Source organism: Spinacia oleracea, chromosome 2 (genome assembly GCF_020520425.1).
Source record: "Spinacia oleracea cultivar Varoflay chromosome 2, BTI_SOV_V1, whole genome shotgun sequence".
Classification (NCBI taxonomy): Eukaryota; Viridiplantae; Streptophyta; class Magnoliopsida; order Caryophyllales; family Amaranthaceae; genus Spinacia; species Spinacia oleracea.
The window spans coordinates 107,527,252-107,540,849 of record NC_079488.1 but is presented as its reverse complement, the minus strand read 5'-3'; the positions used below and the strand labels follow the sequence as shown (position 1 = coordinate 107,540,849).

At 36.3% G+C, this 13,598-nt stretch overlaps 3 protein-coding genes across 5 annotated transcripts; 1 reads left to right on the top strand and 2 right to left on the bottom strand.

Moving 5' to 3' along the window:
• Positions 1–5,477: 5,477 nt before the first annotated feature.
• On the top strand, positions 5,478–9,586 carry LOC110786595 (serine/arginine-rich splicing factor RS31). 2 transcript variants are annotated; one of them, XM_021991149.2, is made up of 6 exons: positions 5,478–5,632; positions 5,747–5,875; positions 8,078–8,190; positions 8,569–8,795; positions 8,878–9,126; positions 9,330–9,586. In XM_021991149.2, the coding sequence occupies exons 2-6, from the start codon at positions 5,770–5,772 to the stop codon at positions 9,358–9,360; spliced, it is 726 nt and encodes a 241-aa protein (XP_021846841.1). In that variant the 5' UTR covers positions 5,478–5,632; positions 5,747–5,769; the 3' UTR covers positions 9,361–9,586. The 2 variants fall into 2 exon arrangements, with proteins under 2 accessions (XP_021846841.1, XP_021846846.1); XM_021991154.2 differs by having other exon boundaries at positions 5,487–5,632; positions 5,752–5,875.
• A 70-nt stretch (positions 9,587–9,656) lies between these two features.
• LOC110786611 (calcium-binding protein KIC-like) lies at positions 9,657–10,235 on the bottom strand. The gene has a single exon (XM_021991165.2). The coding sequence runs from the start codon at positions 10,158–10,160 to the stop codon at positions 9,789–9,791; it is 372 nt and encodes a 123-aa protein (XP_021846857.1). The 5' UTR covers positions 10,161–10,235; the 3' UTR covers positions 9,657–9,788.
• A 999-nt stretch (positions 10,236–11,234) lies between these two features.
• LOC110785082 (protein yippee-like At4g27745) lies at positions 11,235–13,305 on the bottom strand. Of its 2 annotated transcripts, none has more exons than XM_056837710.1 (3): positions 13,047–13,305; positions 12,233–12,356; positions 11,235–11,556 (listed from the first exon to the last, which is right to left on the bottom strand). In XM_056837710.1, exons 2-3 carry the CDS (start codon positions 12,323–12,325, stop codon positions 11,329–11,331), a joined length of 321 nt encoding a protein of 106 aa, XP_056693688.1. In that variant the 5' UTR covers positions 12,326–12,356; positions 13,047–13,305; the 3' UTR covers positions 11,235–11,328. The 2 variants fall into 2 exon arrangements, with proteins under 2 accessions (XP_056693688.1, XP_021845222.1); XM_021989530.2 differs by lacking the exon at positions 13,047–13,305 and adding an exon at positions 12,464–13,015.
• Positions 13,306–13,598: the final 293 nt, after the last annotated feature.

The window sequence follows — 13,598 nt, the reverse complement described above, 5'->3', positions numbered from 1 at the left end:
ATTTCTCACACACTATTGAGACGCAAATAAGGTTTCGTTGAAAATCAACTTATTCGCCCCATTCTTTTTGGCAAAATAAGTGAATGTTAAGGTTTTTATCAAAATACACCCTTTTGGTAAAAAAAAAAAAAACATTTATTTAGTCCTTGCATTTGCATATTTATAAATGAAAATTTACGACAACTACCTATACTTTATTCAATTTTGTGAACAACTACCTTATATTTTACTTTTGTATACAACTAAACGGATTAACCCGTGCATTGCACAGGCATAAATCTAGTTTCTATCAAATTTGACATTCGAACGAGCCTATTGTATTGTGTGCACCCAGGCCACAGGTAAGAAGCTAGGCCAAGAACTTACGGAGTATGAAGTAAAGTGCCTGTTCTAAGTAACTCGACAAAAGATGGTTGTAGGCCTTGTCGAGCATGCGTGACTTGTGGCTGAACGGTCCCGGGTCGTCAAACCTACTTGTTTCAAGTTGGACCATATATGTAGTGTCCAAAATTTCAAAGGGGTCGTCCAACCACGACCCAAGCACATGTTCCCTCGTGTCGTGATGTCGTGCCTTCATGTCAAAGCCTAATTTCATTCAATTTAATTAACATGTTTTGTTGTACGGGATTGTGTCGTTTCTTGTCGTGACTTTTCCAAAATTGTGTGGTCGGAGGCCAGCTCATCGCCCAAAACTTTGTGCTCGTGCCAGGCTTTATCTTTTTCATGTTCATGTTGTGCTTTTTCGTGTTGGGTCGTACCGTGCCACTCAATGCCATATTCATTATTCACTCGCAAGTTCACAAAAGCAACCAACCAATAACACCTTAATAATAATGATTTTGATTCCATATGGATGTTTTTTTAGGTTATCATATTCCATTCGGTAATTCACAGTCTACTAATTAAACTACGGATTTTTCATGAAATGACCCCGAGGTTTGCGTTAATGCACCAAATACCCCTAATGTTTGTCGAATGCACCAAATACCCCCGACGTATAAAACAATAACACCAAATGCCCATAATGACCATTTTCCGTCCATTCCGTTAAGTCTCCGTTAGCGTGAATTTACTTTTTTGCCCTTACTCGACCATTTTCTCTACTAATCCTAATATTAACACCTAATTATATTAATTAAACCCAAAAAATTAATTACCTACTATTATTTTTAAAAATAAATAAATTGGGCTCATCTTCTTCCCTTCACGACTTCACACCATCAATCATCATCATCATCATCTTCTTCATCCCATCAAATTGCTTCACAATCCTAACAAAACTCTCAGCAAATCCCCTCATTTGAGCAACCAATTCACCCATCAAATTCACTCATTTTTCTCTCTCCTCCACAATCTCCTCCTCTTCTTCTTCTTCTTCCTCCTCCATTTCGTACCCTTCATCCCCTTCTCAATAAATCTTCGTCTTCTTCACCATTTTAGCCAAAAAATGCGGCAAAAATCCCAAACCCTTGTTTTCTCTTTCATTCCACTCCCACTACAAGTCTGCAAGATGACTCTGACGGCACCAGATCCGCCGACTCCACCGTCTCGCTTTGAGTTCTCTTTGCTCCACTCCCTCTCCTCTTTAGTCTCTCTCCTTCGACACTTCATTCAAATCCCTCAAATTTCTTAAATTCCAACCTTCAAATTCACTTCCTCTTGTATAACCATTTTCAATTTCCCTGATTTGGAAAACCCAACTCTCAAATTGAGCGATGTTCTCGCCTCGCAATTTCCCTAAACTCGCGAATCAGACTCCAACTTGTTCTTCGTAGCTGCACATCATTATTGTTGTTTGTCGTCGATGTCCATTATTATTGGTGTTATTGTTGTTAATGTTGTGGTTGATATTGTAGTTGTTGTTGGTAATTGAAATTGGGGGCAACGGATGGGTTGGGTTTTTTTGAGAGGGTTGTAAGAGAGGGCTTGGATGATGGGAGGGGGTTGCAGTGGTGGGGGGTTGGGGTTTCTGTGGTGGCGGCGGTAGGGTGGGGGAGAGGGTGGTGTTTGGGGAGGAGAGGATATGGTGGTTTGTTGTGAAGGAATGGGAGAGGAGAGGAGAGAGATTGGGATAAAAGAGAGGTGGCGGTGAATAGTGGTGGGTGAGGTGAGGTTAACAATGGAGATTGAAAAAGGAAAGAGAAAAACAGAGAGAAAGATAAAGGGAAAAAAAATAAAAAATAATGTTAACGGAAAAGTTAACGGAATGGACGAAAAATGGTCATTATGGGCATTTGGTGTTATTGTTTTATACGTCGGGGGTATTTGGTACATTCTGGAAACATTAGGGGTATTTGGTGCATTAACGCAAACCTCGGGGTCATTTGATGAAAAATCCGATTAAACTACGACTAATTCAAATTCGAGTATCGCATTCCAATGTTGAAACCTCATACCTTGCAGTTAAACTAGAATAACTTCTTACCAGCCGATTCAAGCACTTATTGGTCTAATATGTTATCGCGCTTCGTATATTATACATTATTATTTGGTGACTTGTGAATTTTATATGGAATACAAATATTTTAGAGTGGAATCATGTATTTGGTGATAGCTACTCCCTCCGTATTTTTTTAAGAGATACACTTGCCTTTTCCGGTCGTATTTATTTAAGAGATACACTTGCTATTTTTAGTAACTTATCAACCCCACCATCTAATTAAATAATACATCTAATATACTCTATCACCCACCATCCTATTAAACAAATATTTTCATTAATCCACCCCACCCTCCACCCACCAAAATGACATGGTCCCCACATATTTAATTATTAAAATATCTATCCAACCCCACTTGCTTTATTATTTTATTTCATTCAATTATTCTTCTTCATACCATGTCCGACCAAGTGTATCTCTTAAAAAAATACGGAGGGAGTATAATATTCTACTATTACTCTATTGGTTCTGCAAATAAGCTAGTATCGTGGGGCATTTAAGATCAATCTGTGTACAAATTTTTGGAATTGTCAAGCAAGTTTAGGTAAAAGGAGTTGCAAAAGCTAGAAAATTTTGGTGTTTACTTTAATTATTGATCTTTCATTCTCTCCTTCTTTCTTTAATAATCCTTCCTTGATGACATTGTGGCACAACCTTTGGCACTCAACTGTTATAATAAAGTAAATTATATTGCGTAAAGTTTTCAAATTCATGGGGTCGACACATATCAATCGTACGTACGATATAGTACAAGTAAATTAGTTAGGTAAGACTGTAAGAAATAATTTGACCCATCCATCACACTAAAGACGGATCTAAAATGTCATTGAAGTATTGAGTTGACATTGCAATGACACCCTTTGCCCTTTTGTTTAGACTCTGTTCGGTATCTATACTAATATATTAAAAGGCGTTGTGAAAAATGTCTTTGTGCCACGTAATACTCTTCTCTTTGCGCCACATTATTCAGTCACCAAGTGGTATGTCATGTCATGGATAGCAAAAAAATCAATACTATGAGGTTCCAACTCTAGACCTCATGTCTGAATGATAATTCTCATTACCATCTTAACCAACCACCAAATGTGGTTTATTTTTTCACATAAATTTATAAATAAATGTTAACATAAAGTCTAAACAACTTAAATTGTTATTTGATTTTTTATTGTCTATGGAATATTTTGAAAAAAAATAAAAATAAAGAATTAGGACAACTATGAAGAAACATGATGTCATGAATCTCATAAGCATCATCAACTATATAATATCTTGCATGGATGCTTATATCTAATTTGGTGTTATTAATTTGAAGCACTTATTTCCACTAGAAAATAAATTACACAAATTGTAAGATGATCTAATTGAAAAAATACTTAAGTCATGATAAATGACTCAGTGTGTCTGTGTAGTTGACAAACTTAATTGATGTTTTTCACTTTATGATATGCATGCATTTCGTCAAATATTGACCTCAAATAAAATCTAAAATTTTAACTATTCAATGTAGCGATCGGGACATCACCCGGGCCACACAAAGGAATCCCTTTACCAGTAAGTGATTTACCAGATGAACCTTGTTGGGGTTTTTCTAGTAATGGTGATTTTACGATTAAATCTGCCACATGGCTAGCACATAATTTTCATTCTCCCATAAAGTGAGAATTTTCTTGGATATGGAAGCTAGATGTTGCTCCAAAATTAAAAATGTTTGTTTGGCAATTATTACATAACGCCCTCCCTACCAGGGATAATTTATCCTATCGTCATATAAATATTCATAATAGTTTCCCGTTCTGTGCTAATTCTACAGAAACGATTTATTTTTACATTGTCAGGTTGTTAGAAATTATTGGGATGCAAACGCCCCAGTTCGATGGCTTGACACTCAGCTTCGATCTTCTTCTATTCTTAATCTTTTCCGTGAACTCCGTAACAATGTAACCTTACCAGCTAAAAAGGTCATTACTTCTATTTGGAGAATTTGGAAAACGCGTAATGCTCACATTTTCAGACAATCTCCTGTCTCACCGGCAGGAATATACAGTCGAGCTTTTAGGATCTTTACAGAATGGAATATGCGTACACATCTTGATTCATTGGATGTTAACATGAATAATAATTCACTTTCGAAGTCTCCTTGTATCACGCGAGTTGCTTGGACACCTCCGGCCCCTAGTATTATAAAAATTAACTTTGATGGGTCAGTTCGTAACAACTCTGGAACAACTGGTGTAGTAATTAGAGACCACCTAGGAAATAAAGTTGTTAGTCGAACCTACAATCTTGGAACCTCCTCTCCACTTCTTGCTGAAGCAATAGCTCTTCGTAATGGTCTTATATTAGCCATCGAAAATAATATACGACATATTTTCATTTAGGGGGATAATTTATTAATCATAAATATTTTGCAAGGAAAAACGCAATGCCCGTGGAAGATACAGGTATTAATGAATGATGTCAAACAACTACTGAATCATTTCGACAATATTTATTCCCGCCACGTTTACAGGGAAGCTAATCGTGCAGCTGATTATGTTACAGCCTTAGGTCATCGCATACAGACGCACTTAGAAATTGATCCATACATAGATAGTAAATTTTCTTATTTTATATCTTTAGATAAGTTAGGATATAGTCTTGAGAGGACTATCCTAACTTTTACTGTATCTTTCCTTTCAAAAAAAAAAATTGGTAACCAAACATGGCATTAGTTTCTTATTTTTCTGATAGATTACATAGTTTGAGGTTTTATGAACGAAATAACGGAATAATGTGATTACTATGAATATGGAAAATACTTTTGTATGAATTTAGAGAGTGGGCTACTGGTCTAAAGCCCACGAAAAAAGGGCCGTGGCCCATGGGCCATAGGTCATCACTCATTAGGTACGTTGCACACTTGCACAATGACCATCAAAGAAAGTACGAGTATAAACCAACACAATAAATCAAGCTTAATAAGAGTCTTCCACGTATACCAGAAATGAATCCAACATATTTATTACAGGTTGGTGAGTAATTTTGGGCCTTTTTTCTTTTTCCTTCATAGGCCTATATAACTAACTAAAGTCGCCATTCACTACCATCTCTTTTATTACTCCGTAAAAAAAAAAATCCCCAGACAATTATCGACTGTTTGCAATTAGGGTTTTTCTGTCTCGTCCTTCCTCTTCCATTGAGTTTGATCGAAGGTAAGCTAATCAATTCTCCAAGTTAACGTTTGCAATCACATCAAATTCTGATGTTCGCTTTAATTTCAGTTTAATAGAAGGGTAGTTCACTAATTTTGCTGATAATTTTCGTAGTTTAGCGTTTCAACCGAAGTACGATGAGGCCTGTTTTCGTCGGGAATTTTGAGTATGATACTCGTCAAAATGATCTCGAGCGACTTTTCTCCAAGTACGGCAGAGTTGATCGCGTTGATATGAAATCTGGTAAGTTTCATTTCGTTGTCGATTTTTTTTTTTTAAATACGAAGTATAAATCTGTTGGTGGTTGAAGTTCCTGAACTTTCTTCTATGAGTTTCTGGTTCCGTTTCCAAATTAGTTTCAAATGCACCTTTGATTTTGGTTTCAAAGTTTCAATTTAGAGAAACGAAAATGTACAGGATAATGGGTTTTTCCTGATAGAGTTTGGAGCTTTTGTGTTTTTAGGGTATTTTGATTTGAGCTTAGTTAAGCTTCCGTCTTACCTTTTGGTATTTAATATTTCTGTTGTGTGCTACATTGGACTATTTGAGACGAGTTTCTGCAACTGGGAGTAAAGAGTGGTGCATTAGACCCAAGGATTTGGTGTAAGTTGTGAGATTGCTATCACGCATGCAAATATGCTAACTATGGGAGATATTACCTGTCGTTTCACTGACTCTGGAAAATCTTTTTAGTCATCTTTTATTGGTATGCTGTCAATGTCACACTTGAAGTTCATCACTGCAGCTTAAGAGTTCCATTTACTGAAGTGTATGAGGCTTTTCTGAAGTGTATGAGTTTCATTTATGAGTATATATCAAGTTGTTCGAAACACCATGACTCAAAATTCAGGGCATAGTGATTTTATCTAACAAGTCGATGCAATTGCAAGGATTTCAGGACATGCTAATTTGTTACTCCGGAAATACCATCTTTTTAGCTGGATTGGTTTGTTAATTCTTGTCAAATTTTTTTTATGTTGCCCATTTATGAGCATATTTGGCATGTCACATTGTTTTCTGTTCTTTTCAATCCGTAGTTCAAGTTAATGCCATGGCGAGCTAAATATTTTTAAGTGAAATGTTTTTTACCTGTAGTACATTGTCAAATTTCCAGCAGGAGTACTTGAGAACTTAAGATGACCTAGAGAGTTGGAGCAACTTAGTCTGTGTTAAGTTACTTGTTTCAATTATCAGACTTGTGCCCTAGTGCTTCTGTAGATAATGTCCAATATTCATTATGAGTTTATATGAACATTATGTTTGTCAATGGAGAGTTGGGGTAACTTAGTCTTTTATTGGTTAATCATTTAATTTGCACAATTGTTTTGTTGTGCATCTTAGAAATTTGACCAGTAGTCGTAGTCCTCATATGTTGGCTATTCAAGTTCCAGTTTTGTGTGCTCATAGTTCTTGACCATATGGTTCCTTTGTTTGATGGTTGGAGCTTTATTGTGATATATAGTGTGAAATTATATTGGAGTGTATTGATGAGTGTGACATGGCCCCACTTGGGAATTCACTGTCTGATTTTCATTTTTGGCTTGAGTTTTTTAACGACGGAGTCTATATATAATTGGTTTCATTCCCTCTGTTGGGGTTAAACGACTTCTCTGTTCTGGACCTTTAAGCTTTGTCCTGATCATTTCTATGTTTTACTAGCTGTAGTATTGCATTATAATGGCCTTTTTTTTTTTTTTTTTAAAGTATGGATAATTATAGCATCCTTCTCTTTAATATACTGCCATCGTTACTTCCATCCTTTGACTGGGTATGGCTAAATAGATTATATTACGGTGTCAATGCTCAATCTTCCACTGGGCAGGATTTGATGTCAGCCGCAAGTATACAGTTTGTTTGGAGATATACTCCATATTAAGTGTTTCTTTTGACGCAGGAATCTGAGCTTCCATCTGGATTCTACAACACTGCACAAATTCCTTCTAGTGGAAAGGAAGCTTTCGTGTTGTGTGCTTTCCACAAATCAGATAGAAACGCACTGCATTTTCTTCAACCTGATCATCCATCCTTCACTCTACATTGCTTTGAGTTATCTTTTTTCCAAGAATGGTCATCCTTGGCTCAGTCAAATCATGCCATGCACACCACATTTCATCATTCAGAGCTCAATGATTTATGTCTTGCCATGCCTTCTTATCCTGAAATCGTGCTGTATGAATTGGAGAAGAATGCTTTGCAATGACAGTCTGAAACTTTGGATTTAGATTTTTATATTGCCAACCATATGCCAACCTTGATTTAGTCATCCTGCACGCTTCTACATCCTTAAGTTCACCAGACCTACACATTTGTTCAGGTGTTGTATTTTTCAAGTTACTGCCTGGCAAAAAAATCATCATTTGGCTGAAGTAACTCCTATGCCATAGCTGTAGTGCCAACCAACACCATGTAGCTCTTCTGCTTACTATTTTCTTTTTGTGTGTGCAGGGTTTGCTTTTGTTTACTTCGTTGATGAGCGTGATGCGGACGATGCCATTCGTGCTCTAGACAATGTTCCGTTTGGCCATGACAAACGCAGGCTGTCAGTGGAGTGGGCCAGGGTATGTTACTGTTTGGCATGCACAGTTCCCTTGCTAAAGTACCCTTTTTTCGACCTGTGCAATTAACTTGTTAAAGTACCCTTTTTCGACCTCAGAAAGTAATTTAGGATTGCAACTCTCCAGTATCCTATCCTAGAAACTTAATCTCTTTACTGATTTGGTGTATTATTTCATTTCTGTCTCTTTTTTTCCTGAAGGGTCCCTATATTTGTTCTACTTTTTTTTGGTTCTGTTTTTTCTCTGCTAGGCAAACCTTGACCGATTCTCCAGTATCCATTTAACTAGATACTTCGAAAATAGGGGTATTTAAATTGATTTCTATAGTACATGTAGGTATAGGACTGTTTTACTTATGTGGTTTGCAATTTTTTGCTGCAGGGTGAAAGGGGCAAGGCCCGTGATGGATCCAAGGGAACAAGTCAGAGAGTTACTAAGACCTTATTTGTCATAAACTTTGATCAAATAAGAACACGTGACCGGGATCTAGAGAGACACTTTGAACCTTATGGAAAGATTTTGAGCGTCCGAATTCGGCGGAACTTTGCATTTGTGCAGTTTGAAACTCAGGAAGATGCAACTAAGGCTCTTGAATGCACCAACATGAGGTTATTTATATTTCTTTTTACTTAAATTGATAATTGGGTGTATACTAGACATCAACATCATGCTTACTTGCCAACTTTGCAGCAAGCTGTTGGACAGGGTAATCTCAGTTGAATATGCCCTCCGTGATGACGACGAAAGAGATGACAGGCGTGCGCCGCGTGGCAGTCCAAGAGGTTATGGCCGGAGTCCTCTGCGTCGCTCACCAAGTCCACATTTTCGTCGCAATCGGCCAAGTCCTGACTATGGTCGACCTCGTAGCCCTGTTTATGATCGATATGATGGTCCAGCTTACGAGAGGCGTCGTAGTCCTGATTATATTCGATACCGCAGGTAGGTCTTTGTACCAACTTTTTTTTTTTGAAAAGTCAAGGACTAATACATGTAAACAACCTTCTCACTATCAAGAATCGAAAGAAGATGTGGACTAATACCATGATAAAAAAAAAAGACTAATTAGGTTTTGTACCATATAATGTACACAAGTTTCTATTAAGCTGAATTTTCTACTTATTACCCTTTTGTTGTTATCACAGCCGATCACCAATTCGGAGGTCAAGAACTTGAAAGCTTCAAGCACTCATCACCAATTCGGATATGGAAATACTAGTCTAGTGTTCTCTTGAAATGAATCTAGTTTGAGAAATTTAGAATTTTGCAGTGTACTTACCTGTAATCAATATTCTGTGGAATACTTTGTTCTATATCTCTGTGAAAACATCAATGTGTTTGATTCACATTGTGAAATATTTATGGTGTTGATCTATGTCTATGGTTTTGGTATCTTTATGCATTCTCGTTTTTTACTTTTCCTGTATTACAAATAATGGGGTTGTAATTTAAAGGCGAAATTCCGAAGTGTATGTGCTAATTCTGAGATCTTATCATTGGATGACTATTTGAAACTGCAATTGACATTCATTCATCCACAAAAAGTTCTTCATGCATGATGCATGTAATACAATGTTACAAACCTACATAAAAAGTCAGTAATTCTAAACAGATGGTGATCGAAGTTCCTGTTGAAGTGCTTTATCAAGCCACATTTCTGCATCTTCCATCATCCCAGGACTGAGCCTGACCATCAGAATACAAAACTCTTTCTCATTGAGCATCCCATCTCTATCAAGATCACCTTCTCTCACCATAGCTGCCGCGTCTTCACTACTCATCTCTCCCATTCCAAGCAAAGCCGAGTTCTTCCTCAAACTCTCGGACGTGATCATCCGTTTCTCGGGGTCAGCTAACAGCCTAAACCCACCACAAAGCTCCGATACAAACGTCTCGACATCGAGCTTGTCAGCCATCACTGGTAATAGATCTTCATATTCAGTAATAACTGTAGATCCATTGTTACAATTTTCCATTTTCTTGGGAGGAATATTTGTGTTTGGAGAAATAAATATGAATGGTTTTAAACAAGGACTTTTTTGAGAGACTGCATATAACTATATATATAGCTTTGTTTGTAAGTTGTGACAGAAATTACCAGTTTCTAGGAAGGTGCATAAGCCTTTTAGTGGGGCAGATTGAGTTGGAATTTTGATTGGTTAAAACGTAAGCATCATTCATGAATATGAATGTCAATTAGGGAATAGCATCATCTGTTCGGCAAATGGGGTTTCTATGAACCTTCCTTTTGAAAGTTTTTTATAATTTGGAAATGCTGGAACCATCCATCTCTTTCACATAAGCTACCAAACAAAGAATAAAGTGGGCAAGATCTTATGTCTTGGAACTTACCTTTTTTAGGTCTTTCAATTTGAGGATTTATATCTTCAGATTTTATATAACTTGGATTAGATGAAATTGTCTTTGCATTTGATAATACTAGTGGTAGGATTTCATGAATCAAATAAATTTGTAGGATTTCTCATGTTAGCAACAAAATGCTTAATAATATTAGTATATAGTTTGGTCATTAGACGAGGAGCACTTCTACATTGGAAATTTGACTCGTTAATACTTTATACTGAGTGCTCTAAAAATGATTAATTTTGATAGAAAACCAATTAAGGGGGCGTTTGGTTCGTAAACTGGTATGGAATTGGAATCAGGAATGATATCAAGGTGACATGAGTTTGGAACTTGATTCTTAATACCATGTGTTTGGTTCAATTTGAGAATGAGTTTTTTTTCCTTTTGTTTGATACCTAGAGTAAAGGTATGAGCCATACCACCTCCCCCTAGGTTTCTAAACCCCATACCTCGGGGGCTTGAGGTATGAGTTTAATACTCTTGAAATTTTCAACCAAAAATATGGTATGGGTTTAGACCATTCTAAACCTACACCTCATACCTAGAATCCGCGAACCATACGACCTAAGTAATTCCAAAGTTAAGAGACCCTTTGTCCCTCTCACAAGTTACAAAGTTCTAAATGGTCCAATAAAACTTTTGAGAAGCTCACAACTTTGGAACCACCTGGTAGTAGTGTTAACTTTGTACCACATCAAACAAATATGGATTAATGCATAATGTTAACAGTTTAACACATTATTTACACATGACAAAAGTAACACACTTTTTATTAGACTAGCAGAAATCCTTAACAATCTTGTATTTTTCAAGCACAACTTTGCCTTCCTTGTATTTCTGTGATGGCTCATAAGCTTTGAGATACTTCCAGCCAAGCGTCTCGCCGCAGTCGGAGCACGAAACATCAGCAACTGTGTGAAGGCCTGTGAGGAGATGTCTGTCTTCCTTTGGCCCTGTAACTATATTCACTGCATGGGAGAACAAATAGGCCCTCCCTGTATGTGCCTAATTCAAACATCATGCCAATTTGCCAAATACATATCAAATAAATATTTTGCAAAATCATAAATAGTTTTCATCAGTAAAAATCTGTTTCAGTCAGTAAAAAATCTATTACTCCCTTCGTCTCGTTTCACTTGCCACATTTCACCTTTTTTGTGAGATCTTTTTGGTTTAAATAGAGCAAGTAAAATAAGACTAAGGGAGTAACCGTAAAATCAGATCAGCATAAATAATTTCAAATAATTTCAAAGCTTTACTGTTAAAGTAGACTTTTTGTTGGCATATAAACATATTTGACCATTATTTACTCATAATGATTCAACTCTTTCTGTAAATTTGTACTGTTTCAAAGATAAAGTCCTTTTTCAGAAGTTCTTTAGACCCACTGTTTGAAAGTAACATAATGGCTAAAAAATTGCAAGTTTTAACCCCAAAATGCTGTCATAAAACATGTTTTTACCCTTTGATTGGCTTAAAATAAGCTTTAAACATGATTTCTTTCATGAAGACAAGACATGATTTTGCATACAAATGGGGGTGGGAATTTGAACACGATACCTATTGCACACAGACTCTCAGTCTTAACCACTAGGCCAAAACCTCGTTGGTTGAAGACAGGACATGATATCAATAATGAATTCCACTTTTCTGATTCAAGATCAATCTGTAAATCAAATACCTGGAAAGATTTAGAGACTATGTCATCATGCTCAGCAACGTAATTTCGACATACGAAACAGCAATAAGACCTTGATACAACTTCATCTGCCATTAGAGCAACTTCTAGCACCTTAAACACAAGACTTAACCAACAGAAGAAGAAGAAGAAATTCTGTTAAAAGAAAATTAAAAACAGGAAAAACAGTTTCTTTTTCAAAGAAAAGTAATAAAAATTCAAGTGAATACAAACCAGACAACCCCAGTGCACGGAAATTCCTGGTGCAGTGATCACATGAAAGTGGATTTTTGCTACCATTGAAATTTAAATTGGGGCACCAATAATTGGTGACAAGTGGCATAATTAGTGGATACTTAATTTGGTTAGAAAAATATTGCTTTTTAGATGACTTATCAACTAGATTACCTCCTTTTATTGGATTTATGACTTTGATTTAGCCTAAATTAATTAATTAAATTCCATTGTGAAGTACTCCGTATTATATTGTGTAGTCATTGTTCCTTGTTTAGGTGAAGGAATTTGGTTGTGCTAATCAACAACTTATAATTTTTTATTAGCAACTTGTAAAGATGAAGTTTGTTCAAGTTTTAACCAATTAAACTATAAATCTAATCAATTTAACAAGAAAATAGGGTGGCGCCCGATTTACGCTGGATGATCTAATTTGCCCTTATGGCTCATTCAGACGAAAAACGCTACACATATTATACCGTTGACTCAATTTCTTTATTATGTGGAATCAAGTGCTACATATTATTGTGGATAGATTTATTTAATTGGTGCATTATTATTGTAGTTAAAATTAATAGCTTACCTCAAGTAGACAAGTAGGGATGGAGCAAATGAGCCGGGTTTTTCTTTTTTTTCTTTTTTTTCTTTTCCCCTTTCCTGTGTTGCAGAGGCAGATATATTGTGCAGAGACTCCACAAAGGCACAAGGGGGATGGTATTCACATGCAAACCCTGAGTTCAAAAGTGTATTTGAAGCAGCTTATTAAAGTAGCAGTAGGATTGTAGTGAGATGAAAGGACATATTATTATATAACTAAATTGAACTGGAGATTATCAATTGGTAAGAGATTATCTAAACTAACAACATCCCTAAAAGTTAGGTGAAATCTCAAATAAGTTGGTGTATAAACTGTATATCCTTTTGACTTGAGTTCATAAATTATTAAAAAAAAGAAAAAAGAAAAAAAGAATTGAGTTCAAAGGAAGGGGAAAATGAAAGAGTAGGTGCCTAAGAGCCGGTGGCGGAGACAGGAGGTGTCAAGGGTGGACCGCCGACCACCCAATTTATTAAAAAACTTTTAAATTTAATACGGACTGAATAATTGTTTTACTAATATGTTGACACCCCGTTTTTT